Source organism: Protomyctophum bolini, assembly GCF_963924005.1.
Source record: "Protomyctophum bolini genome assembly, chromosome: 16".
Lineage (NCBI taxonomy): Eukaryota > Metazoa > Chordata > Actinopteri > Myctophiformes > Myctophidae > Protomyctophum > Protomyctophum bolini.
The window spans coordinates 15,150,289-15,169,490 of NC_137877.1; the positions used below are offsets into that span (position 1 = coordinate 15,150,289).

The 19,202-nt window shown below is 41.7% G+C and overlaps 2 protein-coding genes across 3 annotated transcripts in view; both read right to left on the reverse strand.

The window, feature by feature from the left end:
- Positions 1-14,231, reverse strand: part of itprid2 (ITPR interacting domain containing 2) — a 52,007-nt gene extending 37,776 nt beyond the window's left edge. The window contains exons 1-3 of the mRNA XM_080785920.1: positions 14,109-14,231; positions 1,040-1,148; positions 90-263 (exon numbers count right to left, since the gene is read on the reverse strand). Coding sequence (XP_080642046.1) covers positions 90-263; positions 1,040-1,076 — 211 coding nt within the window. The 5' untranslated portion in view covers positions 1,077-1,148; positions 14,109-14,231. The remainder of the gene's footprint in view (positions 1-89; positions 264-1,039; positions 1,149-14,108) is intronic.
- Positions 14,232-15,055: 824 nt separating this feature from the next.
- znf385b (zinc finger protein 385B) overlaps positions 15,056-19,202 on the reverse strand; it is an 85,868-nt gene continuing 81,721 nt past the window's right edge. For both annotated transcript variants that reach the window (XM_080785776.1, XM_080785775.1), the window contains one exon: positions 15,056-19,202. This exon is cut by the window's right edge and continues 3,134 nt beyond it. The gene's annotated coding sequence lies outside the window, so the exon portion shown is untranslated.

Consider the following 19,202-nt stretch of genomic DNA (forward strand, 5'->3'; position numbering starts at 1 on the left):
AAAAACCCAACAAATTAAATCGTTAATCGATTTTTTTTTGTCTTACAATTAATCGTCAACTTAAAAATTGTCATCGTGACAGAACCTACCAGGGTCGTCAGAGGTTGCGTGGGGGGTTGTGGGCTCAGGGGCATCGGGGGTCTCGGGCGTCCACAGAGAGTCTCTGCTCCGAGCCCAGGCCTTCCGCTTCAGGCAGGCTTCCCTCCAGTCCCCCTGGCGGTCCCGCCCACTGACCCCCCCGGCAGGCTCCACCCACTCGCGACCTGCAAGTCAAGAAGAGCAAGGCCCAATCAGAGCCAAAAAAATGACCCGTTCTACAAGCTCGGCTATTTGTTGGCAAACATTCGCCCCCAGGATTATATCTGGATGAAGTTATACTAATGTTGCTCTGGAGAGGGAAGTCTGGAGCTCTCTGGTGTAGCTGTTGCCCCTGCGACCCGACTACGGATAAGCGGTTGTAGATGGATGGATGCTGGCGTTCAAGTGGTTAACAGAATATCATGACAAATTTGAAAACACAATATATCGTTGCTGACGGGCAGACAGCACTTATTTCCATATTCTATTCTATATCTTTGTGTTTTTTAGTAAATTAACGCCCTACTTGATCATACTACAGCGTCACACAGGAGTAGCAGATCTACAAGCTTGAAAAGCGTCACGAAGCGATGCATTTTGAGCTTGTAGATCTGCTACTTTTCCCCTTTTTGAATTTGAATCGTGAAAAGTAACAGATTTCCACCCGACAGATGATATGTAAAAAAAAAAGTAACAGGCCCAATAGGGCAGGAGTCTATCTCCTGTTTCTGTAGCGTGAGGCAGCTTGATGTACAAAGTACACCCCCTGGACATGACACTAGTATGTCGCAGGGACTTACCCTGCCTCAATGCTGATTGAGTGACTGAGTGCTGATTTTATGGTCTTTGGTATGGCCCGGCCGGGGATCGAACCCCGACCTCCCAGTCTCAGGGCGGACACTCTAACCACAAGGGCACTGAGCTGGTTAGAGACGATGTGTACTACTGTATAAATATATACCTTGTATTCCAACACCTCCAGTCAGAGTCTCCTCCATGTGTCTCTCTGTCTGTCTGTCTCTCTGTCAGCAAACTGACAGACTGCTTCGTAGTAGCATGGAGTCACACACCTGAGGACGAGATGAGGCGAGGTCGTCAGTAGGCCCGTCCGATAAGTACTTCATCTCAATTATTTGCAATAATCGCAATTACTTTCGCACAATTAATTAATTATCGTTTCCACGTTGATAAATAAATGTCCATACATTTTCGAACATTTTTCAAAAATAGCAGATCTAAAACTTTGTCACTTCGTGACGTGTTGTAAGCTTGTAGATCAACTACATTTTGATCTACGTGTGACAAAGTGATGCATTGTAAGCTTGTAGATCAACTACATTTTGATCTACAACGTAAGCTTACCATTAGGTACGAATATTTTTCAGCATGGACACGATTAGGATGTTTATGAAAAAATAATTGCGGCTACCTAAAATAATTGCTATTAGTTGATCATGTAATAATCGTGACAACCCTAGTCATAGCTATGTTAAACGTTCCCAGGACAGCAGTGTGTCCAACAATAGATGGTCGTTGAGGCTATTTTAAAACGCTCCCTGAGGGGGGGGAGCAATACGTGGAGAGCATAACTGAACCCCAAAATAGAATCATGTCTTATGAAACCCAATAAACACTGAAACTATATTTAGAGAGAGAGAGGGGGGGGGGGGGGAGCTGACTGGGAACGTGTGAATCAGGAAACAAGTGTTTGGAATAAAGATTACAACTACTTCCTGTCTGGAGGAGGCACGATATGAGAAACACACAGAGCGAGAGAGAGCGAGAGCGAGAGAGAGAGAGAGAGAGAGAGAGAGAGAGAGAGAGAGAGAGAGAGAGAGAGAGAGAGAGAGACACACACACACACACAGAGAGAGATGGGCGAGATTGATGGGGAGAGACGAGAGAGGGAGGAGGAGAGAGAGATTGATGGGGAGAGAGGAGAGAGAAAGAGGGAGAGACACATATGGGGAAAGAGAGGATAAAGTAGATCACTGAGTCATGATAGTACTAGAGCTGGGACTCGATTAAAAAAAAAATCTAATTAATCAGAGGCTTTGTAGTTAATTAATCTAGATTAATCGCATATCAATATTCAACCTGAGAACAGCGAGAAACCTTTTTTTAATGTTTTTTGGTATCCCAGTGAATCAATGAATAGTGACTACAGGATAACACTCATTTTCAACATTTTACTGTCATTAATATACCTGTTGTGGAAATAATAATAAAAAGTCACCCCATTCTGTGTTGCCTAGAACTGGAGGTCTGAAAGAAAATTAGTAACAGTAACAAGTACATCTCAGTGACATCACAAAGCTGTACTTACTTCATATTGTTACTGTTTTTTGTCAGACCTCCAGTTCTAGGCAACACAAAATGGGGTGACTTTTTTATTATTTCCAGTTTTCATTACTATAGAAAAGCGCCCAGTGAGAAACGTTCCACGGTGAAAAAAAAGGTGCGATTAATTTATCTGTAGTTAATTAATCTAAAATAATCGCAATTAGTCCCGGCCCTAGATAGTACATAGTGCTGTTAAGATTATTGCCACGGGAGACCTGACATTACCAAAACACACTGTGTGTGTGTGTGTGTGTGTGTGTGTGTGTGTGACACAAAACACAAATAAGAATTGCATGTACAATAATAGACATAGCCCTAGGCCGGGAATCAAGGGATGTTAAACTAATCAATTAAACTTCACAGTTAATAATTAATAGAACATTCTGCGGTTTTCTGTGCGTGCACGTGGCCAAGGAACGCATGTGGGCTGGTTCACCTTGGTAGTCACAGAAATGTCTCTACTTTTGCATGTGATGTGACAGACTAGACAGTGCACTTTTCAGTTAATTTTATTCCTCAAACGGAGATGACTTGCCATTGCCTGCAGGCCCTGTATCGCAAATGGTCAAAAAAATATTTGATTAAGGAATATAATATGCCTTTTGTATTCTTGTATTCAATTCAGCAAAGTGGATTTTTCTGTTAGACATTGAGGGAAATTAAAAATAGAAATGTGCTTATCTAATAACCGGTTAATTGATCGTACATCAAAACTTATCAATTATCAATGAATTACTTAATGGATAATTGCCATCCCAATTTATGAACCAGAATTGCCTGAAGGTGGTCAGTAGACCGAAAGCTTGCTAAATAAATACATTGATTGTGCACAGATCTGAGGGGGTTTCGCTTCGCTTCCAATCGCGCTTGACTACGATTCGGTGCAGGTGTGAATGCAATCCGCAGCAAATAAAGGAAATGAAGCGAACAATGTGGCGGGTGAGGAGCTGAACACAGTTGGAGACGGAGAAGGCATATTTTACGCAGCGCAAAGATGTCCCGTTACCGTGGATAGACGTGGTCGAATGAGGAGAGTGGAGACTGAAGCCCTGATCGAAATGAGGACGAGTACATTAATCAATTGCTTAAGAAAACACAAACACTGCAGTGCAGTGTAATAGTATTATAGCCTACAGAATATTCTGTCTGTCTGTGCGTGCCGTAAACATGGAGTGCTGTCACTGTGTGGGGACTAGTGGGGAGTAGGAACTTTCATCTCGATAAACTTGTAAACATTTTGCGCTGCTGTCTGTTATATCAGTGCGCTCAGCGCTGTGCCTCCATGCCCAAAAGAACAGTGCGTGCCTATAGGTTATGAGTATAATTGTATCACCATAGATTTATCATTTCACTGTGTAGGCTAGTTTATGAATGGAACACATTGATAAAGGTCCCCCCTGCTGCGTTTCCAATTGCTGCGGATCATGACAGTGTGAAGGCAAACCGTAGCCAATTAAATAATGCAAGAATCCCAAAATCCCCGCCCATACGCATTCGAGTCTACCGAAGTATTAGGTGAGAATGTGACCTTAGTGTCATGACACGGTATAGAGTACAAACTAAGACACATGCATGAACTTTGTCTGATCGTCTGATTTGTCTGACCTTTTCTGTGCTTTATTTTTGGTCGTCAGTGTTTGTTTACTAAAACGGAACAATGAGAACCGAAATGGCAATGTGGCTACTGTACTGCCCAAGCGGTCCTATTTAAAGTATTGCAGGCCCACCCTCTTTATGCCACCCTGTGTGTGTGTGTGTGTGTGTGTGTGTGTGTGTGTGTGTGTGTGTGTGTGTGTTCTGGACAGAGAGAAGGAAGCAGAGAAAGAGAGATGAGGTGTGGGGTTCGTTGTCTACCACGGCACGTACCACCTAATACTAATGGCCTAATAATGTTAAATATACATTTACATTCTGAAGCTTCCAAGTTGTCCTACTTTGCTTGCGGCCTGCAGTCAGTCGTAGTGGTTGCAACAGTCATATCAAATGGCAAATCGTTTTCACTGCATAAAGGCCTGAATCTTGGGTCTGGTTTCTTTGGTGGATCGAGTTAGTGTTTTTCTGGACTGCGGTTGGGCTCGGAATTGTGCATGAGATGTTAATAACTGAGTCACTGACCCTCCTTATCAATGTGACGCCAGTACTTCCGTGGTCGACTACATTATCTCCAATATTGGAGAGTTATTTGTATCCACCAATACTCAGTGCTCTATGGCAGTGGGGGTCCCCAGCTAAATGATAGTTTGGAACCAAATGGACCGTTATGGGTCTGTAACTCAGAGAGTGTACAAATGGAACCAAATAGACCCTAACGGGTCCATATGGTTCCATTTGTACACTCTCAGAGAAAAAAATACATTGATTTGACTATATAAATTGGGGTCTCAGAGATAGAAATGCCATTAAATGGGGGTCCGTAGACTAATTCACGTCAAACTGGGGGTCCTTGAAATTAAACGGGTTGAGAATCACTGCTAGAGCCGTAAAAATCTTCTCTTATGGGGGTCCGCGGGCTGATTAGTGTCAAATGTGGGGGTCCACTGCTCTATGGCATCCGGACAGTGTAAAAGTGGCATTGGTTAGGCCTGCCATAATTATTACATAACCGCCTAATCGCAAACTGTATTCAAATTATTTATCTGCCCTGTGCAATTTGTGATTACGAAGCCTAAAAGGCAAACAGAAATACAAATATTAACGTTTAACCAATGTTAAATGCAAAACAAACGTCAAATCGCAAATTATTTGTGTGACAATAATGGTCAAGTTAAATCAGTAATGGTGACAGCCCCAACTACAAACTGAATAACTTAAATCAGTAAAGGTGACAGCCCTAACTACAAACTGAATAACTTAAATCAGTAAAGGTGACAACCCTAACTACAAACTGAATAACTTAAATAAGTAAAGGTGACAGCCCTATAACTACAAACTGAATAACTTAAATCAGTAAAGGTGACAGCCCTAACTACAAACTGAATAACTTAAATCAGTAAAGGTGACAGCCCTAACTACAAACTGAATAACTTAAATAAGTAAAGGTGACAGCCCTAACTACAAACTGAATAACTTAAATCAGTAAAGGTGACAACCCTAACTACAAACTGAATAACTTAAATAAGTAAAGGTGACAGCCCTATAACTACAAACTGAATAACTTAAATCAGTAAAGGTGACAACCCTAACTACAAACTGAATAACTTAAATAAGTAAAGGTGACAGCCCTATAACTACAAACTGAATAACTTAAATCAGTAAAGGTGACAGCCCTAACTACAAACTGAATAACTTAAATAAGTAAAGGTGACAGCCCTATAACTACAAACTGAATAACTTAAATCAGTAAAGGTGACAACCCTAACTACAAACTGAATAACTTAAATAAGTAAAGGTGACAGCCCTATAACTACAAACTGAATAACTTAAATCAGTAAAGGTGACAGCCCTAACTACAAACTGAATAACTTAAATCAGTAAAGGTGACAGCCCTATAACTACAAACTGAATAACTTAAATAAGTAAAGGTGACAGCCCTATAACTACAAACTGAATAACTTAAATCAGTAAAGGTGACAGCCCTATAACTACAAACTGAATAACTTAAATCAGTAAAGGTGACAGCCCTATAACTACAAACTGAATAACTTAAATAAGTAAAGGTGACAGCCCTAACTACAAACTGAATAACTTAAATCAGTAAAGGTGACAACCCTAACTACAAACTGAATAACTTAAATCAGTAAAGGTGACAGCCCTATAACTACAAACTGAATAACTTAAATCAGTAAAGGTGACAACCCTATAACTACAAACTGAATAACTTAAATCAGTAAAGGTGACAGCCCTAACTACAAACTGAATACGAGGGCATTTAGTGGGAAAGCTTGTTTTCTGTTCCATTTCAGAATTCAGACAAAGCAACGTCTTATTGTAGAAAGAAGGTCAATGTTAGTTCACTTCTCACTGTGTTTGTTTATGTGCCAAACCACCTCAGACAGAATCAACTCTAACCTTTACCGTACAACCAGACCATGAAGGAACACGCGCACGCACGCACAGTCACACACACACACACACACACACACACACACACACACACACACACACACACACACACACACACACACACACACACACACACACACACACTCACAGTCACACACACACACACTGCTACTGTATTTTATATGGGAGCAGTTGACTGGCTCCAGTAAACAATGTTTTTTTATCAGTCTATCAGTCTAGCCTGAAAGCAGCCAAGAATACACCCACTAATACCCAATAATAATAATAATTAATTAATGTTTTTAACTAAAATCTTTGTTTCTGGGTACCTGGAACAACATATTTTCAGATGGGGGTCGGCAGCAAATTACATATATTTTTGGGGGTCCTTGACATGAAAATGTTTGAGAACGACCGACATAGAAACATGGGTTTTTCAGAAAACTGTCAGGTTTTAGAATACATTTGTAGAATCTGTTCTCAGGTGTAAATGGGTTAAGGATGTTGATTGTTAATGCAGCAGAACACTATGTCCATTACGCAAGTACAGTACAGTACAGTACAGTACAGTATGGGAGGGGCACACACTGCGAACACAAAGCTGCCCAGGAATTCTAAATGCCAGCGACCCCCATAACCTGCTCATTAAATCGACATAATAATAAAGTATATAATATAATTTAGTACAATAAAGCATGCAGACAAAGTTTGACTTGATACGGTCAGTCTGTTTAAGAAATGAAAACTAAAAAAAGAGGAACAAGTACGTTTGGAACAAGTAAGAGCAGGCCAAACCAGAACATGTAATCAAACTAAGGCTGATTTAAGACATTGATAGTTATAAACAGTTACTGGAACTCCGTGACAGACTGCCTAGCCTACGGCCCATTAAACATTAAAAACTAAGACAACCGTGCAACACACAAACAACGATAAAAAATAATAATATCAAACAATATTGTGTTTATAATAATTTCATTGCAGTGACATGAAAAGGAGGTGTGGCGTGGGGCCAGGAAGGATGCCACACCCTGCAGGCCAGTGAGCAGGCCAGTGTACAGGCCAGTGAGCAGGCCAGTGTACAGGCCAGTGTGCAGGCCAGTGAGCAGGCCAGTGTGCAGGCCAGTATGCAGGCCAGTGAGCAGGCCAGTGAGCAGGCCAGTGTACAGGCCAGTGTGCAGGCCAGTGTGCAGGCCAGTATGCAGGCCAGTGTGCAGGCCAGTGTGCAGGCCAGTGAGCAGGCCAGTGTGCAGGCCAGTGTGCAGGCCAGTGTGCAGGCCAGTGTGGAGGCCAGTGAGCAGGCCAGTGTACAGGCCAGTGTGCAGGCCAGTGTGCAGGCCAGTGAGCAGGCCAGTGTGCAGGCCAGTGTGCAGGCCAGTGAGCAGGCCAGTGTACAGGCCAGTGAACAGGCCAGTGTACAGGCCAGTGAGCAGGCCAGTGTACAGGCCAGTGTGCAGCCCTGCAGGCCAGTGTGAGGCAAGGGCCCTGTCCACATCCCGGGAAGAGTATTTTTTGGGGCAGTTCTGGACAATTGTGGGTCCGACCGACTCGACACCGGGCACTGCACCTCCTGTGGTGGGGTGGAACGTGTGTGTCAAATTTGAAGTCGGTGGGCGAACGGTTCTCAAGTTACGTGGATTACAGACATACGTACACACACACACACACACACACACACACACACACACACACACACACACACACACACACACACACACACACACACACACACACACACACACACACACACACACACACACACACACACACACACACACACACACACACACACAGTGCATGTATTTGTCTGTGTCCCTTTTATGCCCTTATACAGAGATTTCTGTATGTTTCTCTCCGTGTCCCTGTATTCCTATATATGGAGTTCTGTGTCAGAGGCATGCCCAGATATTGGAGTGTTGTGATATCAGAACAGGCCAGCTCCATACAGGGACCCTGGTCAGGGGCCCTGTCCAGAGCCCAGGCAGAGAGAGGCCTTTTGTGGCGGTTCTGAACAACTGTGGGTCCGACCGACTGAAGTCGGTGGGGCGAACGGTTCTCGAATTACGTGGATGACAGCCGTACAGAGACAAGGTGCATTTACAGATAAGATAGATGTAGTGTTCCGGTCAGCCTTGTATTCCTGCATGTCGCTTGTCGCTATAGCAACATCGGCAATGATTAACCATTATGATAGTGCTGATTGTCTTACTGTGTGTTGGTACATGGTGTGTGTGTGTGTGTGTGTGTGTGTGTGTGTGTGTGTGTGTGTGTGTGCGTGTGTGTGTGTGTGTGTGTGTGTGTGCTGATAGTCTTACTGTGTGTTGGTACATGGCGGGGCTGCGTACATACGCAGTGTTGCCATGGTGACCATACAGGATGTAGTTGACCACTGACTGTGTGTGTTGCCACCACCGTCGCAGATTTTAGGCCTGTCACAATATTCTTACATAATTCTTACATAATCACCTAATTATCGTTAGTTTATTATAGTGATAAAATAAAATAAAAACTCACAATAATCATATCGCAGAGATTTAATTCATCATAAATGATCCTCTGTCACACACTGGGATCAATTCACCTGACCGAGCTCAGCAATCTCCATGTCACCCTTTAGAACAAGTGGGGTCCATTTGTGGGTTCCATTTGTTCACTCTCAGAGTTACATTAACATTGATTTTACAATATAAATTGGCGTCTCAGAGATAGAAATGCCATTAAATAGGGGATCCGTAGCCTAATTCAGGTCAGACCGGAGGCCCTTGAAATGAAAATGGTTGAAAAATCACTGCTAGAGCCGTAAACATCTTCTCCTATGGGAGTCCTTGGCATATCATTTTAAATAGGGGTCGCGGGCTAATTAGTGTCATTTTGGGGGTCCTTGACATGAAAAGGAACCACTGCTTTTGGTAAAACTGACCTGTAAAGAACAAACTTGATAGTCTTTTTTTTCTTTCACTCTCTACCAAACCACTTGGCCACAAATAGCTGATCTACAACTAGTGCTGTGCGATTCTTGTTCAAATGTGAATCTCGATTTTCCTCCACAGGAATTGAGATCACGATTCTCCCGCGATTCTCTTTTTTCCTTTAGTCTGTAGTTGCTGAACATTACTACACTCAAAATGTGGCACCTCAGTCCTGTACGGAGCCAACTACTGTGGCTTTAAACAGACGAAATCAAAGTGCTTGACTTAAACCTCTCATAAAGTCTCTCTCTTGTAGCAAAAACATAAGCCAACTAGTGCTGCACAAAAATTGAGATTGCTAATCCATCATCAACTCATTATTTGTATCAACACACTTTGTAGCAAATCCGCAGGAGAGCTGAAATCGACGTAATCGATGTAAATATGCAATGCTAGGGATTCAAATGATTAATAAACTAGAAAAAGTCTCAGGTCTCCACCAGGAGGATAGGAGAGTGTATGATGCTTGGCAAAATGTTTAGGAGTAATATAAACATGTTTGTTTGGGAACCACTGTTCTAAAGGGTCAGTTTCACCGCAATCGGACGCTGCATTGAGGAGTTGTGGCGATTTGTACAAAACAGGTACAAAACAGGCTACTCCTGAAGCCAATCGTAGCCAATCTGGATGGATAAGTATGAGAAAACAAACAAATCACATGATTATGGAGAGCATGTGTACCGATTTGCGTGAAATTTGGATAAAATCTGAAGGAGTAATATTAGAAAATGTTTTTTAGACATGTCGGCCTCCTGGTGGCGCTATAAAGAGCATACCGTATGTGAAAAATTCCAGGCAAAGGTTTTTCCTTGGCCTCTAGAGAGTGTGCATACAAGGGGAGATTAGCGCGTTGATAATATCGTGTTGTGCTACAAGCCTACAACACAGTTACTGCAGTGGAGTACAGTGCCATTAATATGGTAGTATTTATTAGTCTGTTTATGATTCAACCACTCTCTTCAAACCAAATACATTTCCTGTCCCACGTTCCCAAAATCTGACCCCAACACACACACACACACACACACACACACCTCAATAAAGTGCAATACATAATAGATCCAAACACTGATCAGAAGATGGAAACCAGCCGAATCTGCCACAGGAAAAAAATGCCCTGGCAGATATTGGTCTGGCACTCCTCACTCACCCCAGAGTTGTGGGTTTGATTGATTCATTAACAGTTTGCAGAATTACAGTACATTTCAACTAAGTACAACTCACTACAAAAACTGTTAACTGTGAGTGGACGACACCATAAAGCATTACACTTGTTTACAATAGGGCCCACCATTTTCAATTCATCAAAACATTAAGAGACGTACGAATATACACAACTATATCGTCAAAACAGGAAATCATCATAGAGGAGGTAAAAAGGGAAGAGAAACATATACAGGGGCCTGAGGGGGGAAAGGGGTGGGTGGGGGATTCAGATTTTACGGGGGCCAGTTTCGAATTGTAGTTGTTGTTGTGACGTTTGTAACCGCCCCTTGGAAATGAATCTGTTTGTAACCGGCCCTTGGAAATTAATCTTCCACACCGAAGTTCCGGACTGATATCTACGCAGTGATATCAGTCTGGCCATGCCAGACTAAGAAGAAGATGGTTAGATTTAGCCTCGCTTACAACTCGCCACGAAGTGACGTGTTGTAAGCTTGTATATCTGCTATTTCCGCACCAAATATTCGGCCACCAAAACCATTTGGCCGAATAGACTGACACCACGCTAGACAGGAACGCCCACAAATGTCACATCCGGTTTTAGCCCGGGGTAAGAATTTTCTATGGCTGCCAATGCAACTGGTCCAAATCCTTAATCACATACAGACAAACATCTATGCCGATAATATCTAACTTGCGGAGGTAGCGTGCCTTGTCCACGGGCAACAGATCTTTCAACGTATGGCATTGCAAATACGTTTGATAATCGCTACTCTGCGCAATATTGTTTTGGAAATGCCGCAAATTGCATTGCAGTGAACGAGAGCAAATCACAACTTCCCCCGGGGGTGGGCGGAGTCACAGCTTGAAGCTCTGAATACGCGCCGTGGTGTCAGTCTATAGTGGCAAAAATGCATATTCGGTAATGGCTTCGGCCAACTGTTTCCTATTTGGTATTCGGTTTCGGACAAGAATTTCCCATTGGGTGCATCCCTACTATTTTTGAAAATGTATGGACATTTTTCAACATGGAAACGACAAAACAAGTGTGATTATGTAATAATTGTGACAGGCCTAGTTGTGATGACGGATGTGTTTTTAAGATTAGCCTTTTTACTCCTGACACCCTCTTGGACACGCACACACAATACAAAACCATGACAACATCTGCTAAGGATTAGCAGTCATGATGCTCCATTGTTGATATTGTAATCGACTCACATGCACTGATAGACGTGTATATATGTACTGTATAACATATTATCCATATGCACACTATTGTATAGTCTGGCTGACACTGTGCATAACCATTGTGTCAATAGTTTGTCCAGGAAGCAATGGACTTACGTTATGTAACACCATAGAGTATAAAGAAGGATAGAGACTGAACTGGAACTGGCGCGAAACTGAAATTGACATATATAAATGCTTAAACATGTAGCTAGGTGTAATGTTAGAGACCACAGAAGTGAAGCTTTCAAACCTGTTTTCTCAACTCGCTGTTTTCTGAAAGACATTACTCTATAAGCCATATCTCCAAAACTGGTGGGTCAAACTGAACAACCAATGTCAATTTGAAGCTATGATTCCCTGCTTTCATATGACATGAAATAACTATAATTTAAAAAACCCAATGGCAGTCTCTCAGTCAAATTCGGTCACAAATGCTTAAACATGTAGCTAGGTGTAATGTTAGAGACCACAGAAGTGAACCTTTCAAACCTGTTTTCTCAACTCGCTGTTTTCTGCAAGACATTACTCTATAAGCCATATCTCCAAAACTGGTGGGCCAAACTGAACAACCAATGTCAATTTGAAGCTATGATTCCCTGCTTTCATAACTATAATTAAAAAAAAAACAATGGCAGTCCCTCAATCAAATTTGGCCACATATCATTGCTGTCGGAAGGAAACCACCAAACGACATTTTTGAAGTTTTAGATTATTTTTTTTAAGTACGTCTGTGTATATATATAATTAGTCACAACACCAACTTTGAAGAGGCAGTATTATTAGTAAAAGTAGCTTTCTGCTTCTACGGGCCGATGGTGTGGAACAAACTCCTTCTAAAATCTTTGTTATTCATGTCCTCACTGTATTGCATTACTGCTATTATTTTAATGTTGTTTCATGCCTTGCGAGAGAGAGAGAGAGAGAGAGAGAGAGAGAGAGAGAAAGAGAGAGATTGCTGCTTTATTTTATAGGCCTATGGATATCCATTATCTACAGTACATAATGTGGAATATGCAGACACACACACACACACACACACACACACACACACACACACACACACACTGAGAGTCTAGGTGTGGTTACAGTGTAAACCCTCATAAACACCATTCTCACTCTCACGCCATAATCTCTCTCAGTCTCTCTCTCTTTACACTTTACAATTTAAGCATTCAAGCATTTAGCAGACGCTGTCTCTCACTCTCTTATCATCCAGAGCCGATCCGAGCAAACATCACAAAGCTTTCACCCAACAAGTGACAGCCGAGAGCTGGTCACTTAGAACAGAGTGCAGAGAAAACAATTAAGAGCTACACTAACAACAAGCATAAAAAACCTATAATAGCATCCGTCTAGTCTAAAAACAACATGGATGGCCATCTAAACCAGTGGTTCCCAAAGTGGGGTCCGGGGAGTTTTAGGGGGTCCTTGAGGGAGTTCCAGGGGGTCCCCAGCTACGAGTGTACAAATGGAAATCCTACAAGGTTCCATTTGTACACTCTCAGAGTTAAATTAACATTGATTTGACAATAATTATAAATTGGGGGTCGCATAGATAGAAATGCCATTAAATGGGGGGTCCGTAGACTAATTCATGTCAAACTGGGGGTCCTTCAAATTAAACGGGTTGAGAATCACTGCTAGAGCCGTGAAAATCTTCTCTTATGGGGTCCCTGGTATATCTTTTTAAATGGGGGCCCACACGCTAATGGGGGTCATTTTAGGGGTCCTTGACATGAAAAGGTTTAGTTAGTCTAGTTAGTACTTTGTCATTGTCTTTCTAAATCTGTCAGTGCACCCACACACACACACACACACACACACACACACACACACACACGATATTATACAATGTTTTGTAACAATGTGTCAGTGTGTCTCTACTGTCTATATTATCTGAATGAACAACACAGTTTCCTGAAATTCCTGACAGATTTAACAGACCAGACCTCTTGTCAGTCATTCAGCAATCTCACACAGACAGACACACACACACACACACACACACACACACACACACACACACACGACTTTAATTAACTTTAACGTTTAGCTTGATAAAGCAAGTGTCACTTGTCAAACAAACACACACACACACACACACACACACACACACACACACACACACACACCACTACTGCAGCAACACAGCAGAGAGAGAGAGAGAGAGAGAGAGAGAGAGAGAGAGAGAGAGAGAGACATGCAAACGCGAACCAGCTCCAAACATAACAAAAAATATAGAATACCATCATTCCAAATATCACATAATAATAAGAGCTCTCGTGCAGTGTCGGTGTAATAAACATAGCTGTTAGTTACCATGGCGTGTTGCGTGCAGCAGCAGAGTAGCAGAGACCCTGTTAAAGGACTTTACTGGAACTTTGATGGACTTGTCTTGGAAGTTATGGAACAAAAAAAAGAAAAACGTCAACATTCCTTCCGCTTCCGGAACAATACAGCAACAGGCACAGGGACAGCATAGGGAGCGCGAGGCGAGGGGCGTGGCTATGGGCGTGGCTACTGGACGTCACTCACTAACACAATACTGCTGGGATGTGATTAAGCAACGCTTCAGGCCGGATGCGACACGTGACGGTGACACCCCCTAGTGTCATACAGTTATTGTTACTGTCCAGAAGAGAGAGTTATGGCTCTATCGCTGCCTGTACTCTGTAGCAGTGATTCTCACAACCATTTTAATTCCAACTAAGGACCCCCAGTTTGAGTGATTGATTGATTTATTGATTGTTTGAAAATGCAGATTGAAGGTACAGAAACTACTCCATTTTCAATTAATTAGCAGTGATTCTCAACCATTTTAATTCCAAGGACCCCCAGTTTGATTGATTGATTATTGTACTAACCAGAAAAAGCAAATAGACTTGTTGTTTCCAATTACATCAGGGTGCTACATTTTCAATGAATCAAAAAAGAATCACACCCGTGTGAAGTGAGGGGCGCTCTTATCATCACACATCATCATCATACATCATCTCATTCTGGCCAATCACAATTTGCGTCCTCCTCACTTTTGTCTTCAGTGTTTGAGTTTACACAATGTTTGTGTTTTGTTTGTGTTTACACACTTTTGTCTTCAACGTTTGTGCTTAGCTTATACAGTACAAACTCTCTGTGCATATAGTAGTATAGTATGGTATAGTATAGTATATAGTATTATAGTATAGTATTGTATACTATACAGCATGTGGAATACAACATCGTACAGTATTACATTTTTACGAACAATAAAAAACAGGAAACTAAAATGAAATATATATTTTTTAATTTTTAAACAAATTAAACATATATTCTGTTTTCATTTTTGAAACAAATTAAAACATTTTTGATAAATAAATGAAATAATAAACAGATAAGACATCTGCCAAACCCTATAAGCACATCATCATCATAATCATCATTGTCAGGATAATTATTAATAATAAGACATCAGTACATTTGAACATTAGAGGAAGACACAGGTTGGGCTCTTCATCCAGAGCTGCATAATTATTATAATATGTTGTTCTTAGAGTCGGGCTACACTGCAGATAAGTAAGCCTGGGACCGAGGCTAGGCTACCCTGGGGGACGGAATTGGCTCCACAACGATTTGGTGTTAGTCCTTTGCCTCGCCTTCAGGGAAAAAAACTAAACGTAAAAGTAAAAACAGAACTCCCCACGGGACGGACGAAAAGAATGCCACAGACGAAAAAAAGTCCACACTATTTATTTATCCATAATGTATAAATGATAGATAAGGGGTCAGGACAACGAGGCCTTTTCGTGGAGGGGTCAAAATGAAATTTGGACTTCGTCTGTGGTACTCGGTGCATGAAGCCACCTATAGAGCACCGAAGTCTGACGGGTTTGTATATTTATTTATTTGCATTGTAATCCCCATATAGGGGGATCTTAGATCGCCTCATATAAGAACTGTGTTTGAAAAATAAGAAAATCATCACGGCGGTTTCATTCAAATCGATATGGAGAGTCAACTGACTGCGAGAAAAGGCGAACGTTACTGCTGCCGAATTAGTTACATTACATTTTCGCTAAACGATACAGCGACACCTCTCCCCTACAATATCGCAGAGACAGTTTGTTTATTCGTGTACAATACGATTTTAAGATGACCTAATGTTATTCTCCGTCCACAGAGAAAAACGTCTGTGTGTGAACCCCAGGGGATGAGCGAGTGATGTCAGCACTTTGGAGCTCTATAGCTGTGTACGGTTCCGTTCCGCCCCCAGAACGCCCCATTCTATCTCAATTAACTAAACTGAGATTACAGTCAGTTACAGACTAAGAACCTCAAGGAAGCCCGAGCGTTCCTGAACCACGTGGAAAGAACCGAATCTACCCTAGACTAAACTAAACTAGACTAAACTAGACTAGACTAGACTAGACTAGACTAGACTAGACCAGACTAAACTAAAGCAGATTACATTATACTTGCATAAACTAGATTAACCTAGACTAAAACTAAACTAGACCTGAGCTATAGACTGAGCTAAATATACTAAACTAAATAAAACAGACTAGTGACGAACTAAAGTATTCTAGACTAGACTGTATACATTAAAGCCAGATACGACTAAACGTAGACCTGACTGAAACAAACTAAACGAAACCCCCGCCTTCACACACATTCTATGGCGTGTTCAAAAAACGACATCGTTTGTTTTAAAGAACACAAAAATGTAATTATCTTTTTTTCCACTAAACATTAACACAACGTTGTTCTTATAGGAAAATTAGTTTAGTAGCCAGTGTTAACCATGCCAGTTATGAAATATGAACATATTAAGGTCACGACATCAACGACGACATAAACGTAACACGTTTCTGTATTTTGAGTGTGTAGCATTAAAATGTTACCAGCAGCACATTGAAGTCTGACATGCATTGATACGGCGCGTGATGATAAACCCACAACGATACAGCGCGTGATGATACTGTAAACCCACAACCAGTGCTGATTTTTACAGCAAATGTTTTGTTTTAGTCATAGTCTCTTGAATAAAATGTTGTTGTAGTCATTATTTAAGTAATCGTTTTATATTTGATCTACCACAAGATTTGAGTCGATTAAAAGTACAGTTGATTTTGTCGACAAAAATGCATCTTGGCGAGCCTTGATGGCGTCGTAATGGCAGATTATACACTTGGTAACATTTTAGTCTATTTTTTATTTGTTGACGAAATTGTCAATATATTTAGTCTTAGTTTTAGTCATCATAGCTTAGTTCTTATATAGTTATTATTTCGTTTTTGTCAGTTTTTTCACACGATGAAACGTTTCACTATTATTTAACGATAATATAATGAGACTGCCCAAAGTATGGATGCCAGGTTGAAAAGTGGATGAAAGCAGGTTATGATTCTGTGCAACAACGTGTTTTTAAATGTCCGATTACCTCCGAACAGACACAGCCTCAAGCCCCACGTTGGAAAACACTTAACTATGACATAATTATCCTGTTTGTGAAGTTGACATCATGGCCTGAGGTTGGCCATGATATAGCGTTAAGGCTCACACACAGCAATGTCTCGTCCCTCTCAGTGTTCATTTCTTTTCTGCAATGTCCCGCCCCATATTTGCATACTGGGCCCTGGTTGGTTATAGCCTGGTTCAAGACAAAGCTGGTTGGCTCGTCACCATTTCGGCCGTGGAGTCCTCCCACAATTGAGAGGAGCCAGACTTACTCGGCCTCATGGGGTGATATGCATTGCAAAGGCAGATGAAGGCTGGCTACACAAGGCTAGTTATGGTTCTCCGGGGTATTAGGAAAGAGCACAGCAACTTCCATGACAATACAGTTAGCACATTATCGTCGCTGTCGGGAACAAACATCATATCTCCATATTTCAACTTTTTCATGTTTTTGAGTGGTGCAACCACTCCAAGGAACAGCAATGTCCTAACCTATGTGACTATGTTTAGAGTCAAAAGTGGCGCTGTTGTGCCAGAAACAGAGAGAGAGATAGTGTTGCACTGTTGCCTGCTAGTAATTACAGAGAGAGAGAGAGGCAGGGGGAGAGGGGAGTTGCACCACTCAGTTCACACGGGTGTGATTTTCTTTAATGCCCAATTTCGCCATTCGACAGTGTTAAGCAAAAGAGAAAAGTATCATCGAGCTTACCGGTAATTCGTTTTTTAAGTGAAAGCGGGTGGGTTTTATACATAACCAATGCAAAGTATTAACAGGAGCCTGTGACTATACGTAATAAGTGCATTGCATCCATTGATAAACAGACAGACAGGGTCTTTATATTAGCTCCGTTTCCTGAAAAGTACAAGTCCCATTTGGACATACAAGGTTTAAACCAGACAGCGACGACATTGTTTAAAATAGGCTACTGGACGGACAGACAGACAGACAGACAGACAGACAGACAGACAGACAGACAGAACACTGAACGTCACCAAATTTGGAGCGATGACCTGCTCTGCACACTTACTGGTTATGCCCAGTTATTGGTTATTGGTTAGCGAAATACAAGGAAGTGGGCTTCCTATGCCAGATCTGCAATGGGTTTCCCCAGGCTTTTCATTTTCAAGCCGAACACGAAGGAAAATAAAATCCTGGGTATCGATGCTTCCATAGAGCTAATAGAGCTCGACCATCAGGTCAAACTTGGTGTCTGATCTACGTGAGACATGACCTCTAAATGTGCGTTCAGACTTGGATTGTTATAGCGGCGCGATTACATACAAAGTCAATGCAAAGACGAGAATTGCGCGAACGGCCGCGATGTGATCTGGTTCTGTAGGCCTACAAACAGGACGAACAGATCTGAATATAAATATTCAGGTCCGACTCTGAACGCAGCTTTAATGTCTCTATAGAAGAGCAGGGAGACAAAATACAACCACCCATTTATATATCTTGTATTAACGTACAGATTGGACAACATTTCATTTTATTCATTAAAAAAGTTACATAGTGAGTCTTACTTCTCTGATCTCCACCCAACTGGAACCTGCAGTTGGTGAAAACCCATCCGTCACGTTGTTCCCAGCAAATACCTTTTATTCCAGTATTGTATACTCAAGTAAAATTTTGAGGTAATTGCAGGCAAAAACTATCGTTACTTTGGGGGGGGGGGGGGGGGGGGGATAACAGTTTTTGACAAATATGACTTTTGCTTTGGTACGTCAAGTACATTTTGATGGCAATAATTTTGTACTTTTTACCCTAGTCACATTTTGAATACAGGCCTTTTAACAGTATTTTATATATATATATTTACTTAAGTAGAACATCGGAGTACTTCTCCCATCACTGGTCGTGTTGCACTGACCCGAGGGAGAGCGAGTGCATTTTCCGGGCAGAGTCTCCGCCAATTGCAGACAACACCCAGTGTCTCTCGGCGGCATCAGTCCGACACTTTGCCCCTATAAACTCACTGG